At 43.6% G+C, this 26,607-nt stretch overlaps 1 protein-coding gene across 8 annotated transcripts in view; it reads left to right on the forward strand.

The window, feature by feature from the left end:
• The window catches only part of ELMOD3 (ELMO domain containing 3), a 35,247-nt gene that overhangs the window by 3,288 nt on the left and 5,352 nt on the right, over window positions 1-26,607 (forward strand). For 5 of the 8 annotated variants that reach the window (XM_064268790.1, XM_064268788.1, XM_064268789.1 and 2 more), the window contains 7 exons: window positions 2,863-2,943; window positions 3,372-3,441; window positions 10,161-10,229; window positions 11,229-11,320; window positions 12,741-12,864; window positions 13,148-13,270; window positions 16,786-16,916. In XM_064268790.1, coding sequence (XP_064124860.1) covers window positions 2,863-2,943; window positions 3,372-3,441; window positions 10,161-10,229; window positions 11,229-11,320; window positions 12,741-12,864; window positions 13,148-13,270; window positions 16,786-16,916 — 690 coding nt within the window. Of the gene's footprint in view, window positions 1-581; window positions 868-2,862; window positions 2,944-3,371; window positions 3,442-10,160; window positions 10,230-11,228; window positions 11,321-12,740; window positions 12,865-13,147; window positions 13,271-16,785; window positions 16,917-23,265; window positions 25,840-26,607 lie in introns of those variants that run through there. The other 3 variants (XM_064268794.1, XM_064268792.1, XM_064268793.1) reach the window with 3 other exon arrangements.

The following is a 26,607-nucleotide window of genomic DNA, read 5'->3' on the forward strand; positions in this document are numbered from 1 at the left end:
AACAGATTTCAGTGGAGCTTCCAGAACAAGTTTCAGAGTCTCTTCTGGCATCCATCTTGGTCTTTTCTTTCTTTCCTATCTTTTTAATGACCTCTTGCTTTCTTCATGTATGATGTCCTTGATGTCCCTCCACAACTCGTTTGGTCTTCGGTCATTAGTGTTCACTGAGTCAGATATGTTCCTGAGATGATCTCCGAATTCAGGTGGGATATATTCAAGGTCGTATTTTGGCTCTCGTGGACTTGCTCTAATTTTCTTCAATTTCAACTTGAAGTTACATATGAGCAATTGATGGTCTGTTCTGCAGTCAGCCCCAGCCTTGTTCTGACAGATTATATGGAGTTTTTCCATTGTCTCTTTCCACAGAGGTAATCAATTTTTTTTAATATAATTTTTATTGTGCTTTAAGTGAAAGTTTACAAATCAAGTCAGTCTCTCTCATAAAAATGTTATATACACCTTGCTACATACTCCCAATTACTCTCCCCCTAATGAGACAGCCTGCTCTCTCCCTCCACTCTCTCTTTTTGTGTCCATTTCACCAGCTTCTAACCCCGTCTACCCCCTCATCTACCCTCTAGGCAGAAGATGCCAACATAGTCTCAAGTGTCCACCTGATCCAAGAAGCTCACTCCTCACCAGCATCCCTCTCCAACCCATTGTCCAGTCCAATCCATGTCTGAAGAGTTGGCTTCAGGAATGGTTCCTGTCCTGGGCCAACAGAAGGTCTGGGGGCCATGACCACCGGGGTCCTTCCAGTCTCAGTCAGACCATGAAGTCTGTTCTTTTCATGAGAATTTGGGGTCTGCATCCCACTGCTCTCCTGCTCCCTCAGGGGTTCCTGCTCCCTCAGGGGTTCTCACAGAGGTAATCGATTTGATTCGTGTTTATTGCGTCTGGTGAGGTCCATGTGTATAGTCACCGTTAATGTTACAGAAAAAAGGTATTTGCGATGAAGAAGTCATTGGTCTTGAAAAATTCTGTCATGCGATCTCTAGCATCATTTCTATCACTAAGGCCGTGTTTTCCAATTCCTGATCCTTCTTCGTTTCCAACTTTATCATTGCAATCACCAGTAATTATCAATGCATCCTGATTGCATGTTTGGTCAATTTCAGACTGCAAAAGCTGGTAAAAATCTTCAATTTCTTCATCTTTGCCCTTAGTGGTTAGTGTGTAAATTTGAATAATAGTCATATTAACTAGTCTTCCTTGTAAGCGTATGGATATTATCTTATCACCAACAGCATTGTACTTCAGAATAGACCTTGAAATGCTCTTTGTGATGCCACTTCTCTTCAATTTGTCATTCCAGCATAGTAGACCATACGATTGTCTGATTCAAAATGACCAGTATATCAATGTTTATGTGTTCCATTTCATTTTTGATGACTTCCAATTTTCCTAGATTCATACTTCATACATTCCATGTTCCAATTTGTTAATGGATGTTTGCAGCAGTTTCTTCTCATTTTGAGTCGTGCTACATCAGCAAATGAGGGCCCCAAAAGCTCGACTTCATCCACATCATTAGGGTTGAATCTACTTTGAGGAGGCAGCTCTTCCCCAGTCGTCTTTTGAGTGCCTTCCAGCCTGAGGGGATCATCCCCCAGCACTGTATCAGGCAATGTCCCGCTGCTCTTCGTAAGGTTTTCACTGGCCAATTTTTTCAGATGTAGACTGCCAGTCCCTCTTCCTAGTCTGTCTTAGTCTGGAAGCTCCACTGAAACCTGTCTACCATGGGTGACCCTGCTGGTATTTGAAATACCAGTGGCAATGCTTCCAGCACCACTACATGCAAGCCACCACAGTATGACAAACGGGCAGACACGTAGTAGTTATTATTTGTTTAGAAAAATGCAAATGATAGAATAGGTATATATTCTGTCCTTTGCTTTTTTCACTTAATTTATCATGAAGGTAGTTCGTATTGCCCATGTGGAGCTTTCTCGTATGGGCACTTTCTTGTTCTTTATGGCTACATAGGTTCTCACTGAGTGGATAGGCTTTAATTTGTTTAATCAGTCCATAGTGGACATTCAGGGTTTTATCAGCCTTTTGCTAGTATAAACAGTGCTACAGTGAATATGTCATTCTGCATATGGATGAGTTTATCTCTTGGATGAATTCCTAGAATAGAATGACAAGATCAGGAGGTACAAAGCAAGTGTCATTTTGTCAGATCTTGTCAATCCGTAGAGGTGGCAACAACTACTCTCCTGTGTGATATAACACTTCCCACTCTGGCCCCCAGTGTGTTAACGAGCTTCCTGACCTTTGCCAGTCTGATAAGTGACAAATATTACCTCAGAGTAGTTGTAATTGGCTTTTCTGTTTTTATGAGTGAGGCTGAGCATTTTTTCATAAGTTTAAGAAGTATTTGTGTTTCCTTTTGTGTGAACTGTCCATGTCCTTGGCCTATTTTTCTACGGGTTTTTTTTTTGTTTGTTTGTCTGTTTTCCTTACTGATTTGTAGGATTTTTAGCAAATTAGGGAAATTAGCTCTGTACCTGTGATATGTGTTACAAACAATAGGTCAGTTGTTTTATATAAGTTTTGTTTTTTTTTTAAGCTCGATTTGGGGGAAGGTTTGGTTGGGCGATAAGGCTGTAAGACGCTGCCTCGTGAACTTTACTTACATGGAGAGGACATCTGTATAAGGTTTTTGAGATAACATTAACTAAACTTTAGTCAGTTTTTCTTAAGACCAAATTAAACAATTTTCCTTCACAATAGTCCTCTTAGTGACTTGTCTGGAGCTCATCTGTTTTTTGTGGCACCGGGAAAAAAAGCGACATTTAAACTGTCATCTCTGTGGGACCGATGTGTGCTCATGAGATTGACCCTGGTAATGTCTTACAGGTTGAAACAATGTCTGCTGTCCTATGCTCCCCACCGTATGACAAGGAGAATCATGTTCTCGCCCCTTTCAGAGGAATTCCTGTACGTATCTCCCACACCTCCGTGTCTCCTGCCAATACGAGCTTTGGTTGTGTACCGCTGCGTGCTGCCAGGCACTGTGCTAAGCACTGGGGACACAGGATGTCATAGGCCCCACCCTCCAGAAGCTCACACTCACAGAAGGGGTGTGGAACACAAACACGCAAAAACAGCCTCTGTGTAGTAAGGTAATTGTTATAATGAAGCCGAGTATAAAGTCCAATGGGAATAATACCACATTGTCTGATTTTTATATTGCAATTGGAGTTTTCCAAGTACCCTGCTTTAAGACTGGCTTTAAATAACCATCAGGGCAGCCTAGATCCATCAGGCCCCCGTTTCAAAGGGCATTCAGGGTACCAGGTAGACAGTGTTTGTGTGGAAGGGGGCCGTGGATTCCATCCTCACACTAAGCTCATCTGCTCCTGCAGCTCTCAGAGTTGAAGAACCACAGCATCCTCCGGGCCCTGACAGCAGAAGCAGATGGATGGAAACCGGGAGGTAAGGTCCACTTCAGGGCCCTGGGCATCTAGAGAAGGACCCAGTCAGGCATCTTCAGGGATCTTCTCATCATTTGAATTTCTCTCACTCCTTGTCCCACAGAATTCTGTAGATTTATCATTCCTTAAGAAAAATAGAATCAATACTGATTAAGAGTCAAAGACCTGAGTTCTCATTCTTCTCTGCTAGTGACCTAGTAAAGGAGCCCTCATGCTGCGGTGGTTAAAGCACTCGGCTGCTAACCAAAAGGTCAGTGGTTCGAACCCACCAGCAGCTCCTCGGGAGAAAGATATGGCAGTCTGCTTCCGTAAAGATTTACAGAAACCCTATGGGGGCAGTTCTACTCGGTCCTATAGGGTTGCTATGAGTGGGGATCCACTTGACGGCAGTGGGTTTTGGGTAGTGACCTTCATTGCGCCTTTAGACAAGTCATATCATTTCTGTTTCTACAGTGGAGATACTAATATCTCCCGTACCCTCAAAGGGATGTTATGAAAGGGACATGAGATGGATATGTGAAAAGGCATTGAGAAAGTATCCTACTTTATCTGCTTCACATGGCTTTTTCCTATACTATATTTAAGCTCATTCCACTTGCGAATTTCTTACAGAGAAAGGCACACACACCAAGTCAGAAGCACCATTCCTGGGGTCCAATATCCTGACTTAAATCCCAACTCTGTCCCCCACCAGCTATATGACCTTGAGCAAGTTTCTTAACCTTTCTACCCCTCACTTTCTTCAGCTATAAAACAGGGAATATATCAGAACCTGTATTACAGGAATTTTGTAAGGATTGAATGAGATCATTTAAATAAAGTACTTAGCACATAGAGTATGAATCATAGTGAGTGCTGATTAATATTAATATTGCTAGTTATCTTTAACTCCTGCTAACTAAAAATGTAGCCTATACAAATATGATGCTTTTTAAAAACATTCTAATGTAGAAAAATAATTTGGAGGTCTGTGAAGCTTCTTTTAATTTAACTTTGTCTTTATTATATGATGATGAACCCAACATTTTTTACAGATTTTACCTTAAATATCAAGGTGTTTTATATTTGAATACAACAGGCATTTATGTGCCAGATACTTTTTTTTTTTTAATGAGGTAGGATTTTTTTTTAATAATTTTTATTGTGCTTTAAGTGAAAGTTTACAAATCAAGTCAGTCTCTCACATATAAACTTATATACACCTTGCTACATACTCCCATTTACTCTCCTCCTAATGAGTCAGCCTGCTCCCTCCTTCCAGTCTTTCCTTTCATGACCGTTTTGCCAGTTGCTAACCCTCTCTACCCTCCCATCTCCCTCCAGACAGGAGATGCCAGTAGAGTCTCAAGTGTCCAACTGATACAAGTAGCTCACTCCTCATCAGCATCTCTTTCTAACCCATTGTCCAGTCCATTCTGTGTCTGATGAGTTGTCTTTGGGAATGGTTCCTGTCCGAGGCCAACAGAAGGTGTGGGGACCATGACTGCTGGGATTCTTCTAGTCTCAGTCAGAACATTAAGTCTGGTCTTTTTATGAGAATTTGGGGTCTGCATCCCACTGTTCTCCTGCTCCCTCAGGGGTTCTCTGTTATGCTCCCTGTCAGGGCAGTCATCGGTTGTGGACGGGCACCATCTAGTTCTTCTAGTCTCAGGATGATGTAAGTCTCTAGTTCATGTAGTCCTTTCTGTCTCTTGGGCTCATAATTATCTTGTGACCTTGGTGTTCTTCATTCTCCTTTGATCCAGGTGGGTTGAGACCAATTGATGCATCTTAGACGGCCACTTGTTAGCATTTAAGACCCCAGATACCACACTTCAAAGTGGGATGCAGAATGTTTTCTTAATAGAATTTATTTTGCCAATTGACTTACGTGTTCCCTGAAGCCACAGTCCCCAAACGCCCACCCTTGCTCTGCTGACCTTCGAAGCATTCAGTTTATCCCGGAAACTTCTTTGCTTTTGGTCCAGTCCAGTTGAGCTGTCCTTCCCTGTATTGAGCATTGTCCTTCCCTTCACCTAAAGTAGTTCTTGTTTACTATCTAATCAGTATATAACCCTCTCCCACCCTCCCTCCCTCCCCCTTCTCATAACCACAAAAGAATGTGTTCTTCTCAGTTTAAACTATTTCTCAAGATCTTATAATAGTGGTCTTATACAATATTTGTCCTTTTGCATCTGACTAATTTCACTCAGCATAATGCCTTCCAGGTTCCTCCATGTTATGAAACGTTTCACAGATTCCTCACTGTTCTTTATCAATGCATAGTATTCCATTGTATGAATATACTGTAATTTATTTATCCATTCATCCGTTGATGGACACCTTGGTTGCTTCCAGCTTTTGGCTATTGTAAACAGTGCTGGAATAAACATGGGTGTGCATATATCTGTTCATGTAAAGGCTCTTATTTCTCTAGGATATATCCCGAGGAGTGGGATTTCTGGGTTGTATGGTAGTTCTATTTCTAACTTTTTAAGGAAATGCCAGATCACCTTCCAGAGTGGTTGTACCATTTGACATTCCCACCAGCAGTGTATAAGAGTTCCAATCTCTCCGCAGCCTCTCCAACATTTATTATTTTGTGTTTTTTGGATTAATGCCAGCCTTGTTGGAGTGAGATGGAATCTCATCGTAATTTTAATTTGCATTTCTCTAATGGCTAATGATCGAGAGCATTTTCTCACATATCTGTTAGCCCCCTGAATATCTTCTTTAGTGAAGTGCGTGTTCATATCCTTTGCCCAATTTTTAATTGGGTTGTTTGTCTTTTTGTGGTTGAGTTTTAACAGAATCATATAGATTTTAGAAATCAGGCGCTGGTCAGAGATGTCGTAGCTGAAACTTTTTTCCCAGTCTGTAGGTGGTCTTTTTACTCTTTTGGTGAAGTCTTTAGATGAGCATAGGTGTTTGATTTTTAGGAGCTCCCAGTTATCTGGTTTCTCCTCGTCATTTTTAGTAATGTTTTGTATTCTGTTTATGCCTTGTATTAGGGCTCCTAATGTTGTCCCTATTTTTTGTTCCATGATTTTTATCGTTTTAGTCTTTATGTTTAGGTCTTTGATCCACTTGGAGTTAGTTTTTGTGCATGGTGTGAGGTATGGGTCCTGTTTCATTTTTTTGCAAATGGATATCCAGTTATGAAAGCACCATTTGTTAAAAAGTCTATCTTTTCCCCAATTAACTGACACTGGTCCTTTGTCAAATATCAGCTGCTCATACGTGGATGGATTTATATCTGGGTTCTCAATTCTGTTCCATTGGTCTATGTGCCTGTTGTTGTACCAGTACCAGGCTGTTTTGACTACTGTGGCTGTGTAATATGTTCTAAAATCAGGTAGAATGAGGCCTCCCACTTTCTTCTTCTTTTTCAGTAATGCTTTTACTTATCCAGGGCTTCTTTCCCTTCCATATGAAGTTGGTGATTTGTTTCTCCATCACATTAAAAAATGTCGTTGGAATTTGGATCGGAATTGCATTGTATATATAGATGGCTTTTGGTAGAATAGACATTTTTACTATGTTAAGTCTTCCTATCCATGAGCAAGGTATGTTTTTCCACTTATGTAGGTCCCTTTTAGTTTCTTGCTCTAGTACTTTGTAGTTTTCTTTGTATAGGTCTTTTACATCTTTGGTAAGATTTATTCCTAAGTATTTTATCTTCTTGGGGGCTACTGTGAATGGTATTGATTTGGTGATTTCCTCTTCGGTGTTATTTTTGTTGATGTAGAGGAATCGAAGTGATTTTTGTATGTTTATCTTGTAACCTGAAACTCTGCCAAACTCTTCTGTTAGTTTCAGTAGTTTTCTGGAGGATTCCTTAGGGTTTTCTATGTGTAAGATCATGTTATCTGCAAATAGAGATAATTTTACTTCTTCCTTGCTAATCCGGATGCCCTTTATTTCTTTATCCAGCCTAATTGCTCTGGCTAGGACCTCTAGCACAATGTTGAATAAGAGCGGTGATAAAGGGCATCCTTGTCTGGTTCCCATTCTCAAGGGTAATGCTTTCAGGTTCTCTACATTTAAAATGATGTTGTGTGCCAGATACTTTTAATTGTATGAAACAATAAAAAAATTTTTGTACATTGCTCTCGGCTAATTTAAATTAATAAGAAAACCAGTTGCCATTGAGTTAATTCTGACTCGTGGTGAACCCGTGTGTAAGAGTAGAACTGTGCTCCGTAGTGGTTTCAATGGTTCATTTTTTTGGAAGTAACTCACTAGGCCTTTATTCCAAGGTGCTTCTGGGTGGACTTGAACCTCCAACCTTTCATTTAGCAGCTGAGCTCATTAACCATTTACACTGCCCAAGGACTCCAATTTAAATTAATAGGCAGGCTAAAACAGCAATGTTGTATGCTCATGAGTAAATGGAATAAAGCCCAAATAAAGGAGGCAGTTGAAACATGGATAAAAGATAAAGAATCGTACTAATGTCAGCTGTGTTTGTTATCCTAAAGATTTGTCCTTTCTCCCCATGTTCTGTTGTTGGTCAGGGGAGAATAGTATTACGCCAGGATCCCCATCAGAAGTAGGAGGAGCATCCCTGGTTTCAAGAGGAAGGAAAGAGAAGCTTTTGTACAGTCTGGATGTTTGTGTCCAATTTTTAGGCACCAGATTGATATTGTTAGTTGAGACCTTGTACTTTCTGTTGACCAACCTGCTATGACGTCAAATGCCCATACCTTTATTGCCGAGGCTTCACCTCCTGGCTCACAATCTTTGATCAAGTTGTTTGTAGGTGAAGTGTGAGGGGTTCAAGACTGATCACGTTGCTGAGGATTTGACAGGGTGTAGAAGAGGGTTTTTTTTTTCTTTTTTTGTGTTTTAAGTGAAGGTTTACAAATCAAGTCAGCCTCTCATACATAAACTTATACACACCTTGCTATGTACTCCTAGCTACCCTCCCCCTAATGAAATGGCACACTCCTCCTCTCCACCCTGTATTCCCCATGTCCATTCAACTAGCTCCAGTCCCCTTCTGGCTTCTCATCTTGCCTCCAGAGAGGAGTTGCCCACTCACCAAAGTGGGATACAGAACGTTTTGTTAATACATTTTGTTATGCCAGTTGGCCTAGATGTCCCCTGAAACCATGGTCCCCAGGCCCCTGTCCCTGCTACTCTGGCCTTCAAAGCATTTCATTGTATTCAGGAAACTTTTTAGCTTTTGGTTTAGTACAGTTGTGCTGACCTCCTGTCTACTATCTAGTTAGTGAATACCCCTCTCCCTCCCTTCCCACCCTCATAACCATCAAAGAATGTTTTTTTCTGTGTTTAAACTTTTTCTTGAGGTAGATGAGGATTTGAAGAGGGAAAAATCAATAAAGCTGTGTGTAGGGGGTGGTGAAGAGTGAGGGGACCCTTTCCAGCCTCATAATAAGCATTCATTGTTGTTGTTCCACTCTTCTGTTTTTATTCAGCCCCTTTGCCCCTTCTTTTCATCTCCCAAGGGTCCAGCATGTTTTGTTCTTGACCATCCAAAGTCGAGTATTCCGTATTCTGTTGGAGTTGTCTAGTTTGGGGCTGGCAAGATTGAATTTTCTAGAAATCCAATCATTCAGGACCTCTGGCCCCACCTCACCTGCTACAGCTGTCCTTTGCTCTGCTGGACCTGAGCCCATGGTTGTATCAGTAATAACAGCTAACATGTTTTGAACTCTTACCTTTGTGCCACATACTCTTCCAAGTTGTAGAATTACCTCATACTCACAGCTCTCTCATGAGAAATTACAGATGATTAGGTAACTTGCCCAGGGAAATGCTAGTAAGTGGTGGAGATTTAAAATAGAGTGCGGTGGCTCTCGAGAACCTGTCCTGCTGCTTTTCCCCTCTTCTTGTGCTTTCAGTGGCCCTGGGTGGCACAAATGGTTAAGCACTGGGGTGCTAACCAAAAGGTTGGTGGTTCAAGTCTACCCAGCGGCCCCTCAGAAGAAAGGCCTGGTGATCCACTTCTGAAAAACCAGTCACTGAAAACCCTATGGAGCACAATTTTACTCTGACACACATGGGGTCTTCATGAGTCAGAATCTACTTAAGGCAACTGGTTTGGTTTTTGGTATTGTGCTTTCATTCTTTCATTCATCAAACGTTTGCTGAGCGCCTATCATGTGTCAGGCACTGTGCTAGGTTCTGGAGAAGCCTGCCCTCATATAGCCCACAGACTAGTGGGAGAGACAGTTCCAGCACTGTATGATAAGCACTGGGTATCAGCATCTGTCAGGAGTGGCTCCTAGTCCAGACTGATGAGGTGAAAGACAACATCCAGTGAGGGTGATATCAGAGTTAACTGAGGACTGAGAAGGGGCTAAGCCAGCAGGAGTTGGAAGTAAAGGTTAGAGTCCTAGGCTCCTGGCTGGTCAGTAAGGGGAGCGTAGCCTGAGCCAAGGCACCTAAAGTGGGAGGGGGTAGAGCTTGTTGGGAACCTTCAGCAAGGTCTGTAGAGCCCGAGGGCAAAGCTGGGAGGTGAGAAGGATCCAGGTTATAGAGGTACTTAGGTGCTGTGCTAAAGAGTTTTGGCATTACCTTGAGGGTTATGGAGAATCCCTGGAGGGTCTTGAGAAGGGGTTGACATCAGATTTGCCTTTGGGATAGCTCACTCAGCCAGCTATGTGAAGGGGGATTGGAGAGAGACAAGACAGAAGGCAAGCAGACAAGATTGGGGGCTGCCACAGTGATCCTGACATACCTAGACCTCAGTGTTTCCTTTTCTCACTGTTGTAGTCATAAGCTCAGAGGTGCTCAGAGCCCAAGAAGAATGGGAAGCCGTGGACAGCATCCAGCCGGAGACAGGTAACTGTAGGCACAGCACAACCTTCACACAGCGCTGCTGGCAGCAATGGCACCATCTTCAGGTGTAAAAAATGGTTCTGCGACTCTGGGATTAGGAGACAGATTTCCAGTGTTGTCATTTTAGCTACATGACGTAAAGTCTCCTTTTCAAATACCAGCATGACATTCTGCCGCAGGGGGAACTAGGAATGAATGCTGTCAGGAGAGGGCCACCATCCTGCCCATCGCCCACCCAGCCCTGGCAGAAGACAGGGAGGACCTGGGTCAGATTCAGCCTCTGCAGAGTGACGAGGGTGGGCAGAGGATGGAAGCAGGCAGCCAGGGCACTGCAGAAGGTAGAGCAGGTTGTTCACTGCACAAGGAAGTCCCTGGGGGATGGGGGCTGAAACCATCCGCTGGAAGGCTCTGAGGGCTGGGTAAAAACTGACTTGTGTCTCTTTGTGAGAGAGGTTTGGAAGGAGCTGTAAGAGAAGAGAACTAGGACCCACCCAGCTGGAGCCCCACCTGAGCTCCTGGAGGGATGCTCCATGGGCTTTATCAGCTGTCCCCCCGTATTGCTAACTGATAAACTAGTTCCCTGTGGGCTACAACAGAGTATGAGGAGGGCTCATATACAGGCATGAGAAGGAGCAAAGTAGAAATTAGGAAAGGCTCCTAAGCTCACTGGTGGCCCGCTCCTAGGTGGGTATCTACTGCAGCCAGGGACTTGCCCCCTCACAGGTGAGTGGAATTTAGGGAGTTCCCTGCAGGGCAGATCTATCCCGACTCACTACAGAGGGCTGCCTAGGAAGCCTGTGAACAGTCTGGTCCCAAAAGGGAATCAGCCCAGCAGATAACGCCAGCCCCTCAAAAGAGGATTGGTTGTGACTGTAGGTATCTAATATTTGCACTCTGAAGCCAGTGCTTGGATTGGAGGTGACAACCAGAAGTCCCTCTGTAAATGGTGCTGACAGGATGGCTACCGTTATAAATCCTGGAGTGTCTTCTCTTTTGTCACAGGGAGCCGGGCCAGTTCAGACCAGCCTGGGCAGCTAATCTCCTTCAGTGAGGCCCTGTGGCATTTCCAGACTACAGACCTCTCCTCCTTCAAGGTATGGCTGTAGGGAATTGGGGTCTCAAGCAAAGCAGCTTCTTCCCAGGAGCCAGGTTTCCGTTCCACCAGGACAGGGCACTGAGCAGACAAGATGGAAACTTCCAGTCAAGGGCCCTATCTTACCTAAGGCTCTGGGGGCACGGGATCATGGTAGCCAAGGACCCATGCCTCGTGCAGTGCCCTGGAGGCCTCTCTGGGCCTGTACTCATGGAGACCCTGTGGCCCTGTGATACAGGGGCCGTTGTTGCTGTTTCCCTGCTCTTCCCTCTTAGGAATGGAATCAAATGCTAGGTAGTTCCTTGGGGGGAGGCAAGGCATCCTGCCCAGGGAGCTGAATAATTCCTGGCCAATATAGGAAAATATACCATTCCCTCAGGAACCAGTAGCTATTTGGGAATTTAAGAAATATGTCAGGTTGGAAAAAGAAGGAGTAGTGGGGGGAATAAAAGCTGAGGGGCATTCTGGGGCATCCTGAGTGACCAGTCGTAAGTTTAGGAGAATGTGATTTCAGATTTTCGGTCTAAAACCAGGCTCAAGAGAGACACTGAAAAAACAGGAATAGGGTTGGATTGAGGGACACAGAGAGCCAGAAGCTGCCAAAATCAGAATATTTTAAGGCTTGTGACAATGGCCCTAAGCCACAAGAAGCTAGCATAACCTGGTTGAGGCAGTGCTGATTGTGGTCCAGACGGAAGGCTCCAGCAACCCCGCAGGCAGAGGCATCAAGCTCCACTAAACTGCCCACCGAACTCCCCTCCCCGCTGGCTCCCTCACCCTGGAAGTTGAGAGGCTGCCTGATTTTGTGACCTACATCCTTTACAGAGAGAGACACCAGACAAAGGGTAAAAGCAGCTGCTGGGAAACCTGGCTTGGCTTTTGTCTGACCACATAGGCGGTCCCTACAGCTAGGTGTCTCTAGCCTCACTAAACCAGTTGCTGTGGAGTCGGTTCCGACTCGTGTGTTGGGATAGAACTTCGCTCCATAGGGTTTTCAATGCTGATGTTTTGGAAGTAGATTGGGAGGCCTTTCTTCTTCAGTACATCTGGGTGAACTCGAACTTCCAACCTTCCAGTTAGCTGAGCATGTTAACTGTTTGCACTACCCAGGGACTCCCCTAGCCTCACTGTGAGTCAGGAACAGCTAGTTGTGGGAAAGCTCAAAAGGCTAAATGCAGAGAACTGGCTGATGATGCCTGGACCCGGGGACAGCTCTTTCTGCTTGCAAAGACCCTGTGAGCTGTAAGAGCCTGTCTCCAGAGACTTAGTGTGTGCTCAACACAGCTTCTGGCCCTGAGGCTAGCCAGTTGGTGAGAACTGCTTCTTTCCACTAGAACTGTCCCTGTGTGTAGGTTCGATGGTAAGTTCATTAAGGTAGGTGAACCCAGCACTGTCTCCATTGCCTCTAACTTCCTCCCCAGAAAAGAATTCAGCCAACCATTCGAAGGACTGGGCTTGCCGCCCTGCGGCACATCCTCTTCGGTCCTCCAAAGCTCCACCAGGGCCTCCATGAAGAAAGGGACCTGGTCCTGACCATTGCCCAGTGTGAGTGCCAGCCCCACCCCGGCACGGGTGCTGCCACAGGGCAGGTGCTGCAGTGTGCTCATGCAGAGAGTACTGTTTGCTCACCCTGATGCTGAGGCTAACCAGGGGTCTTTCATGTATCCTGTTGAGGGGAAAGAGAGTGGGAGCTGAGGGGTCCAATTGTGGGAGAATTGGGTGTCTTGAGCACAGGCCAGATCCATCTTGACTGTACCATCCTCTGCGAAGCATCTAGTCCTCCCCTAAGGGGCAATCTGACCAGGGGTATGGGTGTGTTTTGGGGCAGGTGGCCTGGATAGCCAAGACCCAGTACATGGCCGAATCCTCCAGACCATCTACAGGAAGCTGACCGGCTCCAAGTTTGACTGTGCCCTCCATGGAGACCACTGGGAAGATCTTGGCTTTCAGGGTGAGAGAGAGGAATGGTTCATCTTTTCCTTGGCCCTGATTCTAGAACTAGGCTGAGAAGCCAGCTAGTCCTCTTCCAGTCAGGCCATCACCATGAGATAAGACATCTGGGGGAAAGCATTCCGGGAAGAGGGTGCAGCAAATACAAAGGCCCTGAGGTGGAACATACTTGCTCAGCTTGAGAAATAGCAAGGAGTGTGGCTGAAGTGGAGTAACCGAGAAGAGAGTGATGGGAGAAAAAACCACTTGCGGCCTTGTAAAAAAAAAAAACATTATAAAATGTTTACTCTGAGTGAGCTGGGAAGTCATTGCAGAGGTGTGGTTTGGAATTTTTGTCCCTCTTTTTTTTTTTTAAATACTGGTGAAATTTTTATTTTATTTTTTGAGTAAATCAAAATGATTTCAACTGTTTCTGGATTGTGCTACTTTTTTTGTTCAAAATTATATCAAATTACATTTGTATAGAATAGGAAACTATCTTCTTTTTAAAAACTTAAGCTTTATATAAAGCTTTATAAAAAAAAAAATTTTTTTTTTTTTTTATAAAGCTTTATAAAAAAAAAAAAATTATACCCATCATTAATTGATGGTCTGTTGGTATTGATGTGTTTAAGCCCCTTTATCCTTCCCATCTATAGTAGTCTTAAATATTTCCTCTGTATACATTGACAGTCACATCAGACAATGTTATGATACTTGTTTAGCCATCAAACATAGTTTTAAAAACTCAACAAAAGGGAGGTCTGTTATATTTACCCTTATATACTCTCCGTTGTTCTTTCTTCTTTCTTGATATTCCAAGACTCCTTTCATCATTTCCTTTCCGTTTCAACATCTTTTTTTGTGTAGTAAAACCATGTATATGTATAACATTTGCCAATTCAGCAATATTTACATGTATAATTCAGTGACACTGATTAAGTTCATCATGTTGTGTAGCCATTACCACTATCCTTTTGCAAATTATTCTACCGCTGTTAACAGAAACTGAGTGTCAAGAACAACTTTTAGCCATCCTCATAGGGTAGGTCTGCTAGTGATAAATTATCCTAGTTTTCCTTCATCTGTGAATGTCCTCATTTCCTTTTCGTTCATGAAGGATAGTTTCACTGGATATGAAACTCCAGGTGATATCGCATTTCTTTCAGCCCTGAAAACAATGTTGTGCTACTTCCTTCTGACGTCCATAGGTTTCAATGAGAAGTCTGCTCTCATTTGAATCATTTCTCCCTTATAGGTGAGGTGTTGTTGCTGTCCCTCTGCTTTCAAGATCTTTTCTTTGTCTTTAGTTTTCAGGAGTTTGACTGTAATGTGTCTTGGCATGCATTTCTTTGGGTTTATTCTGTTTGGGGTTAGCTTAGGTTCTTGAATCTAGGCTTATGTCTTTTGCCAAATTTGGGCAATTTCCAACCATTATTTCCTCAAGTGCTTTTTTTCCAGCCCCACACTCCCTCTCCTCTACTGTGGGACCTGATGACATAAATGGTAGATCTTTTGTTATTATCATGGGGCTGTTTTCCTTGGGGCTCTTTTTGGCTGCTCTCATTGGCGTTTCTGTATTAGGCAAAAAGTTCAGTCTCTTGTTCCCCCCCACCCCGATCTGTTGTTTAGAGTGGATAATTTCTATTGTTCTGTCTTCAGGTTCACTGATTCTTTCCTCCATTATCTCTGTTCTGCTCTTGAGCCCACCTGGTGAGTTTTACATTTTAATTACTGGATTTTTCAGTTCTAAAGTTTCCAATCAGCTCTTCTTTATATCTTCTCTTTATTTACTGAGACTTTTTATTTATTTGCTGAAACTTTCTATTTTTACATTTGTTTCAATAATTGCTCATTGAAACATTTTTATTTTAGCTGTTATATTTGTCTTCTATTGCTGCCGTAACAAATTATGCCAACCTTGGCAGCTGAAAACCGCTCAGATTTATTATTTTACAGTTCTGGGTGTCGTAAGTTCAACACAGGTCTCACTAGGCTAGAGTCAAGGTGTCAGCAGGGTTGCATTCCTTCTGGAGGATGTAGGAGAGAATCTGTTTTCTTGCCTTTTCCAGCTTCTAGAGGCTGCCTGCATCCATGATTTGTGGCCCTTTGCTCTGTCTTCAAAACAAGCAATATAGACACTTTCTGACCCTGCTTCCATCCTTACAACTCTTTCTCTGACTGTGCTTCTGCCTCCTCCTTTCACTTTTAAGGACTGTTCTGATTACTTTGGGCCCACCTAGTTAATCCAGGATAAGTTCCCTGTCTGCTGACTAGCAACCTTAATTCCTCTTTGCCGTTCAGGGTAATGTATTCACAGGTTCTGGGGGGTAGGTTGTGGACATTTTCAAGAGGTTGTTATTTTCCCCACTACAGCAGCTTTAAAATCCTTGTCAGATAATTACAACATCTGTGTTATCTCAGTGTCGGTGTCTGTTGATTGTCTTTTTTCATTCAAATTGAGATTTACCTGGTTCTTGGTGTGACAAGTGATTTTATGTTATATTCTAGACATTTAGCTGTTATGTTATGCATCATGGATCTTATTAAATCTGTTTTAACAGGCCTCTGACATCATGCTGGCAAGGAAAGGGGGGTGCTCACCTCATTACTACCAGGTGAAGGTGGAAGTCTAGTACCCCACTTGGCCTCCGGTGATACCACCCTAGCTGGGAGGGGCAGGGGTGCCTTGTCGCTGTTCCCGTATGGCCTCCACTGACATCACAGAGGGTGCAGGGGGTCCTTACCACTGAGGAGGGATGAAAGTCCCAGATCCCCTGAGCCTTCTCTGTCACAACCTTGGTGGAGCTGAGGAGCACCTCATTACAGTTGGGCCAGGATAGAAGCCTGGGCTTCCCATTCAGTCTTTGCTGAGGGAGGCTGGGCATGGGGCCACAGTGTTTTCCATGGTGTTTGGCTGGAGTAGGGTGGATATTGGCAAAAGCTTTCTGTCTTGCCATGCTGCCCCTTTCCTGATCTTTTGGTTAGAGAGAACATGTTTTCCTTGGGGCTCTTTTTGGCTGCTCTCATTGGCATTTCTGTATCAGGCAAAAAGAAGTTCAGAAAACGCATGTCATTTCTCAGGTCCCAAGGTTATTAGCCAGTCTACCTTCTTCTCTCCACCTTTCAGAGTCTTCTTGTTTGTTTTATATATTAATTTCCAGAGTTTTTAGTTGTGCTTAGTGGGAGGGATAGAGAGAAGACCATCTACTTCATCTTGTCCAAGAACCAGAAGTCCAGGATCCATTTTTAAAGAATCACTCTGGCTGGTGTGTGGAGAAATAACTGCAGAGGATCAAGGGCAGCAGCAAGCCGACTTCCAGGTCAACATATGTAGAAGGCTCCCCCAGACCACTGGAGGGCCAGCTTGTTTGGCCCCTTCACCCCTGGTCAGTCACAGGAGTATGGTAGGAAGTGAGCCTGGGCTCCTCATGCCAGAGGCAGCTTCCCAACCAAGCCCTTGAAGCTCCAGGGAGCAGAGACCTCATTAAGTATTACTCACTGTCCCACCCATTTTCCTGGTGGTTTCTGTTACAGGAGCAAATCCAGCCACAGACCTGAGAGGGGCAGGCTTCCTTGCCCTCCTGCACCTGCTGTACCTGGTGATGGACTCGAAGACCTTGCTGATGGCACAGGAGATTTTGCAACTGTCTCGTCACCATATCCAGGTATGGCTTTGTTGGGAAGCCAGAGGAGAGGGCTGTGGAGCTAGGACCTGAGCTGCAGAGCTTTCCTGAGCCAGCCAGGAAGGCCTAACAGGTAGATAGCTCTAATTGCTGAGAGCTCATGGGACAGCTGGATGGCCACTATCAGTCTGACCTGGATTGGAATGTGAGCTCCACCACTCATTAGCTGTGTGTCTCAAGCAAGCTCTTCAACTTTTCAGAGCCTTGGTTTCCTCATCCGTAGAATGGAGATCTAGAAACTTCAGTTGAGTTATTGAGAAAATTAGTTGGGATAATATACAAAACCACTTAGCACAATTGCTGCTCTTAACTCACTCTGCTCCCTGAAGAAGTCCTTTGCACAGTGTTGGTAGTCTCTCCTAATCCAGGGGAGGAGAGTTAGCCTTTATTTGCTCAGAAGGAGAAGATTTACCTTGGGCCAGGTGACACAGATTTACCAACAGGCCAGAGTCTGCCTTCTGTAGCCCTTTTATTTCTGCCTCCAGTCTACTCTCTGGGATTGGATTGGATGGTTTTCCCAGGTGGGAAAATATAGTAGTCCCTCTTGAAAACACATTTAACCTGTTTTCATGCCATTTGTCTATCCCAGACTCATGGGACCTGAAATTCATTCATTTGCTGAAATCTCTGAACAAATTCAGTATCTCCTGTGCTAGGTACTGGTTCTTGGTACTTGGGATACATCAGTGAATACAACAAAGACCCGTACCTTGTGGAGCTTGCCTTCTGGCAGAGGAGACAAGACAACAAGCATAATAAATAACTGAATTATAGGCTGTGCTAGAAGGTGATAAGCACTAAGGGAAAAGGACAAGTAGGGCAGGGTTAGCAGAACGGGGGCCTGAGGGGGGTTAAATATCACATAGGGCAGTCAGGGTAACTCTTGTGAGAAGGTGAGATTTCAACCAAGCCTTGAAGGAGGTGGAGATATTACCAAGGTGATATCTGGGGAAAGAGCATTCCAGGCAGAGGGAACAACTAAGGCAAAGAGCCAAAGGAAGGAGCATGTCTGGCATGTGCAGAGATGCTGGGGAGCCAGCGGGAGCAGAAGCAGCACGGGAGAGCAGTAAGAGAGGAGGTCATGGAGGTGACGGGGCGTAGAGCCTTGTGGGCCATGGCAAAGGCTTTAGATTTTGGTCTGATTAAATAGAGGAGCCATGGCAGGGTTTTGAAAGCAGAGTGATATGATCTGACTTACATTTTTAAATGGATCATGCCAGCAGCTAGGTTGAGAATAGTCTATAGTGTTGTTGTTGTTAGGTGTCGTTGAGTCAGTTCCGACTCATAGTGACCCTATGTACCACAGAACGAAACACTGCCTGGTCCGGCACCATGCTCACAATCGTTGTTATGCTTAAGCCCATTGTTGCAGCCACTGTTGTCAGTCCATCTCACTGAGGGTCTTCCTCTCTTCTGCTGACACTGTACTTTACCAAACATGATGTCCTTCTCCAGGGACTAATCCCTCCTGACAACATGTCCAAATTATGTAAGACGCAGTCTCAGCATCCTTGTTTCTAAGGAGCATCCTGGTTGTACTTCTTCCAAGACAGGTTTGTTCGCTCTTTTAGCAGTCTATGGCATATTCAATATTCTTCGCCAACACCACAATTCAAAGGTGTCAATTCTTCTTTGGTCTTCCGTATTCATTGTTCAGCTTTCACATGCATATGATGTGATTGAAAATACCATGGCTTGGGTCAGGCGCACCTTAGTCTTCAAGGTGACATCTTTGCTATAGTGAGGACTTTTATAATAATCCAAGTTAGAGCTGATGCTGGTTTGGACCACAGTATTCTCAGAGGAGGTGGTGCAGAGGGGTCAGATTCTGGATTTAGAATCTCGAGCACACAGGCTTAAGAGAAGAGAGCCAGCTTTTTTTCTTGCTGGATTACATGTGGGTTTAAGAAGATGAGAGGAGTCAGTGATGATTTTCAGTGTGAGCAACTGGAAAGATAGTTGCCATTAACCAAAAGGCAAAGACAGAGCAAGTTTAATGGTTCAGTTATGGCATGTAAATTTTGAAAGGTCTGTCAGATCTTGTCTTAGTCTGGGTTCTCTGGAGAAGCAAAACCAGTAATGCGTATAAATATATAGAGAGAGATTTATATTAAGGAAACAGCTCGTGCAGTTGTAGGGGTTGGAACATCCCAAGTCCTTGGATCAGAATAGGGTTCTTTCCCAATTCACGGAGCCACAGAAGCTGGTGAACCCAAGATGAGCAGGTCGGGGAGTAGGACTCTTGCTCTCAGGCCATGAAGATCAATGCATCCCAAGATAGACAGGTAAGCTGCTAGCTCAGGTCCCAAGAACCAGAGGTCAGACAAGAGACAGCTGCTGGATCCAGAACAAGCCAACAACCTTTGCAAGGCGAGCAGGAAAAGGAACTAGAAGGTGGAAGGCAGAGAGGTGAAAGCTGAGGGGGTGGTGAGCTGCCACAGTCCCCACTCCCCTGGTACCACTGAGCAGATTCCATCATGGGGGTGATCACATATCAAATTTCAACAGGGAAGTGATCACAACATTATACAACTGCCAAAACACTGAGAATCATGGCCCAGCCAAGTTGACGCACAATCTTAACCGTCACAGATCTCTAAGTGGAGATCTTGGGTAAGTAATTATAGATGAGTATGGAGTTAAGGAGAAAGGTCTAGACTAGAGATTAAAATTTAGGAATTGTTGGCATAGAGATCAGTGGCTCTAAAGGTGTGGTACCCTGTCCAGCAGAATCAGCATCACCTGGGAACTTGTTAGAAATGAAAACCCTGGAGCCTGCTCCAGGCCTGTTGACTCAGAAATGGCAGGTAGAGCTCAAAAATCTGTATTTTAACAAGGCCTCCAGGGGATTCTGAGAGCCACTGATATAGATTGTAATTTGAAGTCATGACTGGAATAAGATTGCTAAAGCAGTGAGTGTAGATGAAAAGAGGACCAAGGACTGAGTCCTGAGGCCCTGCAACATTAACGGAATGGGGAGAAGAGAAGGAAGGACAGTACAGTAGGAGGAAATCAAGTGTATGGATTTCTAGAAGCCGTGTGAAGAAGTGTAAGGAAGGAATGATCAACAGAGTCTCAAGTGGCAACTGATGATGGGGGATGAAGTCTGATAATCACTGGATCTGTCAGTGAAGGACCTTGATGAGAACATTTTCAGTGGTGTGGTAGAGATAGAACCCCTGATTTAGGTTGGATTTAAGAGGGGATGGGGGTGGATATCTTAGGCTGGGCTCTCTAGAGGAGCAAAACCAGTGAATTGTATATATATAAATATAGGGAGAGAGATGTATTTCCAACAAATGACTCACCCAGTTGTGGAGGCTGGCAAGTCCCAAATCCCAGGCATCTCCTGACTCACATGTTTGCAGGGGCTGACAAACCCAAAATTGGCAGATCAAGTAGAAGGCTGTTTGCTCATAGGGTTGTGGGAGCTGGTGACTCCCAAGATCTGCAGGTTAGGTGACAGACTGCTGGCTCATGTCAGAGGATGATGAATCAGATGAAGGGTCCAGAGAACTTTACCAGAGCATCCATATGTATTGAATGCAAACTGGTTTTGAACTATTGACTTTCAACTGATTGACCTTTCAGCTGATTGGCGCACACATCAGATCACAAAATGGAGGATGATTACATAATATCTGGTAAACCACTGAAAATCATGGCCTAGCCAAGCTGATACATAACCTTAGCCATCACAGGGAAGAATTGGAGATAGTAAGTATAAGCAACTTTCTCAAGGAATTCTGTTGGAAAGGGGACCATAGAAATGGAGCCATAGGTGGCAAGGGAAGTGGGGCCTAGAGAAAGGTATTGTTTGGTAATTTTTATTTTCATGTAACTTCAAATTTACAGAATATTTGTGAGTAGGTGATGTTATCTGATAACATGAATCTAAAATCTGGAGGTTTATAGGGAAGAAGTGGGAGAGGGGTCTGAAAGCATCAGAAGGAAATCTCTCCCACCTCCAAGCCAAGCGATAGGGAGGCTGTGGGAGCAGAAAAACACTACCAGGTTTTAGAATAGGCCGAATATTTATAGGGAATTTTGCTGATAATGGCACAATGGAAGTATTTCAAGAGTAGGGGAGCGGTGAAAGATGGGGATAGACTAAGGGCTATGCAGAGCCTTACGGGGGTTAGAGTACAGCAAACTCATTGGGACCTGGAACGAGGGTGATGGATTACAGTAAATGACATGAGCATATGAAGGACAAAATGAAGTTAGCCCTGATGTAGGAAAATAACGGAGGAGGAGGGGAAGCTGAGCGTTGGAAAGAAGGAAGGGCTGGGTGCTTGGGACCCCCGTCTTCAGCCCTAACACCTTCTTGGAAAGGCGTGGTCTTTGTCCAGTGTGCTGGTTCACTTCTTTAATTTTGAAATTATTTTAGACTTAAAAAGAAAGTTGCAAAGTTTATAAAAAGTTCCCATATACCCTTCACCCAGCTTTTCCTAATGCTGACATCTTGCATAGTACAGTTATCAAAACTAAGAAATTAACATCGATACCATACTGTGAATTAAACTGCAGATTTTATTCAGATTATACCAGTTTTTTTTTTTTTTATTGTTCTTTTTCTGTTCCAGGATCCCACATTACATTTAATTGTTAATGTTGCCTTAGTCTGTTCCAAAATGTTACAGTTCCACAGTTTTTCCTTGTGTTTCATGACCTTGATACATTTGCGTGTGTGCACTTCAGGTGAAAGTTTACAGCTCAAGTTAATTTCTCATACAAAAATTTATACACATATTGTTATGTGACATTAGTTGCAATCCCTGTAACAGCACACTTCACCTTTCCACCCCAGGTTTCTTGTGTCCATTCAATCAGTTTCCCTTCCTGCCTTCTCACAGGAGTTGTCCATTTGGTCTCCTGTATCTGCTTGAACTAAGAAGCACACTCTTCACGAGTATTATTTTATGTTTTATAGTCCAGTCTAATCTTTGCCTGAAGAGTGGGCTTCAGGAATAGTTTTAGTTCTGGGTTAAGGGAGAGTCTGGGGGCCATGGTTTTGGGGATTCCTCCAATCTCATTCAGACCATTAAGTCTGGTCTTTTTACATAAATTTGAGTTCTGCTCTGCACTTTTCTCCCGCTTCATCAGGGACTTTCTGTTGTGTTCCCTGTCAGGGCAGTCATTGATGGTAGCCAGGTACCATCTAGTTCTTCTGGTCTCAGGCTGATAGAGTCTGTAGTTTATGTGGCTCTTTTGTCTCTTGAGCTAATATTTTCCTTGTGTTTTTGGTGTTCCTCATTCTCCTTTGCTCCAAGTGGATTGGGACCAACTGATACCTCTTAGATGTCTGCTTTTAAAACCCAGACACTACTCACCAAAGTGGGATGCCAAACATTTTCTTAATAAACTTTGTTATGCCAGTTGACCTAGATGTCCCTGGAAACCATAGTCCCCAGACCCCAGACTCAGCTACTCTGTCTTTCAAAGTGTTTGGTAGTGTTCAGGAAACTTCTAAGCTTTTGCTTCAGTCCAGTTGCGCTGACTTCCCTTGTAATGTGTGTTGTCCTTTCCTTCACCTAAGGTGATTCTTGTCTACTGTCCAGTTAGTTAATACCCCTCTCCCTCCCTCCCCACCCTCATAACTATCAAAGATTTTTTTTTTCTGTGTTTAAACCTTTTCTTGAGTTCTTATAATAGTGGTCTCATACAACATTTGTCCTTTTGCAGCTGACTAATTTCACTCAGCATAATGTCCTCCAGATTCATCCATGTTGTAAGATGTTTGGCGGATTCGTCATTGATCTTTATCATTGTGTAGTATTCCATTGTGTGTGTGTGTACCATAATTTGTTTATGCATTCATCTGTTGATGGGCACCTAGGATGTTTCCATCTTTTTGCTATTGTGAGTAGTGCTGCAGTGAACATAGGTGCACATATGTCTATTTGTGTGACAGCTCTTATTTCTCTAGGAAATATTCCAAGGAGTGGGATTGCTGGATTGTATGGAACTTTTATTTCTAGCTTTTTAAGGAAGTCCCAAATCGATTTCCAAAGTGATTATACCATTTTACATTCCCACCAGCAATGCATAAGAATTCCAGTCTCTCCACAATCTCTCCAACATTTATTATTATTTTGTGTTTTTTGCATTAGTGCCAGCCTTGTTGGGGTGAGGTGGTGTCTCTTTATAGTTTTAATTTTCACTACTCTAATGGCTAGTGACTGTGGGCATTTCCTCATGTATCTATTAGCCGCCTGAATGTCTTCTTTGGTGTAGTGTCTGTTCATATCTGTCTTAGTTATCTAGTGCTGTTGTAACAGAAATACCACAAGTGGATGGCTTTAACAGAGATAAACTTATTTTCTCACAGTCGAGTAGGCTACAAGTCCAAATTCAGAGCATCAGCTCCAGGAGAAGGCTATCTTGGCTCTGGAGGAAGATCCGTGTCATCAATTTTCCCTTGGCCTGGGAGCATCTCAGCACAGGAATCTCGAGTCCAAAGAATGCGTTCTGCTCCCGGCACTGCTTTCTTGGTGGTATGAGGTCCCCGTGTCTCTCTGCTCACTTCTTTCTTTTATATCTCAAAAGAGGCTGGCTTAAGACACTACCTAATCTTGTAGACCTCATCAGTACAACTGCCGCTAATCCATCTTATTACATCATAGTGATAGGATTTACAACATAGAGGAAAATCACATAAAATGGTGGACAGTCACACAATACTGAGAATCATGGCCCAGCTAAGTTGACAGATATTTTGGGGGGACACAATTCAATTCATGACCATATCCTTTGCCCATTTTTTAATTGGGTTATTTGTCTTTTTGTTGTTGAGGTTTTGCAGTACCTTGTAGGTTTTAGAAATTAGACCCTGATCAGATATGTCGTAGCCAAAAATCGTTTGCCAATCTGTAGGTTCTCTTTTTACTCTTTTGAAGTCTTTTGATGAGCATAAGTGTTTTATTTTTAGGAGCGCCCACTTATCTAGCTTCTCTTCGCATGTATGTGCATTGTTAGTTATGGTTTATATTCTGTTAGGGCTCCTAGTGTTGTCCCTATTTTTTCTTCCATGATCTTTATCATTTTAGATTTTATATTTAGGTCTTTCATCCATTTTGAGTTAGTTTTTGTGCCTGGTGTGTGGTATGGGTCTTGTTTCATTTTTTTGCAGGTGGAAACCTTGACACATTAGACAGGTACTGGTCAGTTATTTTTAGAATGTTCCTCAATGTGGGTTTGTCTGATGTTTTTTCAAGATTAGATTGAGGCTATGCATTTTTAGCATGAACCCCAGAGTTCAATGATGTGCATCTTCTCAGTGCCTTATATCAAGAGCGCATGATGTCAGTGTGTGTTATTACTGGTGATGCTACGTAGCCTTGATCACTTGGTTAAAGTGGTCTCGGCTGGGTTTCTTCACTTTAATGTTACTATTTTTCCCTTTATACTGAATAATTAACATGGGGAATATACTTGGAGACTATGTACATATCCTGTTTCTCCTCAAACTTTTTCCTATCAATTTCAGCATCGATTGGTGGATCTTTCCCATAGCAATTATTACTGTGGTGTTCTAATGGTGATTTTCTATTTCCATCGTTCCTTCTACATTTATTAATTTAAATTTTTCTGTAAGAAAGAATTGTCTCTGCTTCCCCATTTATTTATTTCCTTAATCATTTTTTATATCAATGTGGACCCATGGATGTTTATTTTATTCTATGGGTCATAACCCAATACTGCCATTATTCTGTTGCTCAAATTGTTCCAGCTTTGACCATTAGGATCTCTTTCAGATTGGCACCTCAAGATGCTCCAGGCTCATGTTACATTTTCCCTGTCCCAGCGCTGGCATCAGCCACTTCTCCAAGGAGCTTTAATTAAAGAATGGTATTTAGAAACCAAGATCTGAGGGCTAGGTGTACTCATTGCTCTCGGAATCTTACTGCATCTAGGTCCTCTCAGTAGACAGAGCTTGGAAGTGTATGTGTGTATCACTGGCTCACTCTTGATCTCTAATAAGATCCTCACTGGTGAGGAGACAAGGCCGGGCCCCAGTGGCACTTCACAGAGAACTGGAAGGTGGCTGTGTTTTCATACTTCCTGAGGGAGAACAGCAGAGAATGAGGGGCTGCAAGGTTAGACCAACAGCATTTTAGTCAGATCATTTTATCTTAGAGGTCTGGCTGGAGTCAGGCAGGACCTAGTTGCAAAAACACACTTGCAATAGCAGTGTGTGTTGTTGGTCAAACGTACTCAACTCTCAGAACCTCAGATCCTTCATTTGTAACATGGAAAAATAATTAGAACCTTGTAAAGTTGTTCTGAGTTGGAGATAAACTATGTAAAGTGCCAGGCATATTAGGCATTCAGTGAGAGTTAGTTATCAAGGTAACATCTTATGTTTCTGTAAGTCAGTTGACTACATATCAGCCCATATACATACAGCTATTAGTAAGGTGACTCACTTCTCGAATCCAAAACTTTCTGAATGCAAAACAAATAATCATACGAAAAACCAAATCAAACCCATTGCCATCAAGTCAGTTCCAACTCATAGCAACCCTAAAGGACAGCGTAGAATTGCCCCATAGGGTTTCCAGGGAGCACCTGGTGGATTTGAACTGCTGACCTTTTGGTTAGCAGACGTAGCTCTTAACCACTACTCCACCAGGGTTTCTAGTAATCGTACAGCTCATGTCATTTCTGGCTTTGACTGAATATCTCTGTATCTTCTTGGGGAAGAAATACTCCTTAATCTGAAGGCTTCACACATGGCTGTGTATTCAGGACACAGTGGAGGGAGTGAAAGCTGGACTTTTGGTGCTGAGATCCCACAAGTTGAAAATGTGGGCACATGCTGTGGCTCTTCATATTTGAGAAATGTAATGTCTAGGTCAAGTGTGAGAACTGCGCAAGTTGACTTGTGAAATGATATGGTCTCTTGCAGAGACACTGCTTCGTTATAAGAGAGGCCCAAAGTTGAAGAGTATCTTACCAGTCAGTAGACTAGCACCTTCCTTTCAGAGACAGGAAAGGGGGAAATGGCTTACCCAAGCTCACACAGTTAATGAATATTTCCTGTAAAACATCCCTGACCTTGGCATTCCCTTTTTTGTGGCTTATGAAGGCTCTCTTGTGACACTTTCCTACAGAAATGTGAAGCCAGGGTAGGGGTGCAGTACAGTGTGGCCCTTCTCGACATGGTCTTATAACTCCCACCCAAGTGATTGGGCAAGACTGTACAAATAGGATAATTGTGGCCCACCAAGGGAATTGGTCGGTTTTGCCATCTCACTGGGCTTAAAGTGGGCCATCCCAGAGGCAAGAAAGAGAGGATCTCACCACCACCAAGGAAGAACAGCCAGGCACATAGCTCGTCCTTTGGACCCGGGGTCCCTGTGCTGAAAAGCTCCTCAAACCAGAAGGCTGAGAAAGAGAGAGAGCAAGAGAGCTACAACACTGAAGACAGTGAGAAGCGGAGGCAGAGAGACAGCAGCAGGAGATGGCATGGTGTGCTTCCCAGACCACTGAACAAGAAAGCTAAGTGCCTTTGGGCATGAGGCTTACTGGCAGAGCTGGGTGCCTCCAGGCACTTGGTGGAGCTAGGTTTGCCAACCACTGGAGCCAGAGCTGAGTGCCTTCAGGCTGAGATTTACTGGTAGAGTGGGGTGCCTCGGGGCACTTATCAGCAGAGCCAAAAGAACTTTGT

The sequence above is a fragment of the Loxodonta africana genome, chromosome 15 (assembly GCF_030014295.1).
Source record: "Loxodonta africana isolate mLoxAfr1 chromosome 15, mLoxAfr1.hap2, whole genome shotgun sequence".
NCBI classification, from domain to species: domain Eukaryota; kingdom Metazoa; phylum Chordata; class Mammalia; order Proboscidea; family Elephantidae; genus Loxodonta; species Loxodonta africana.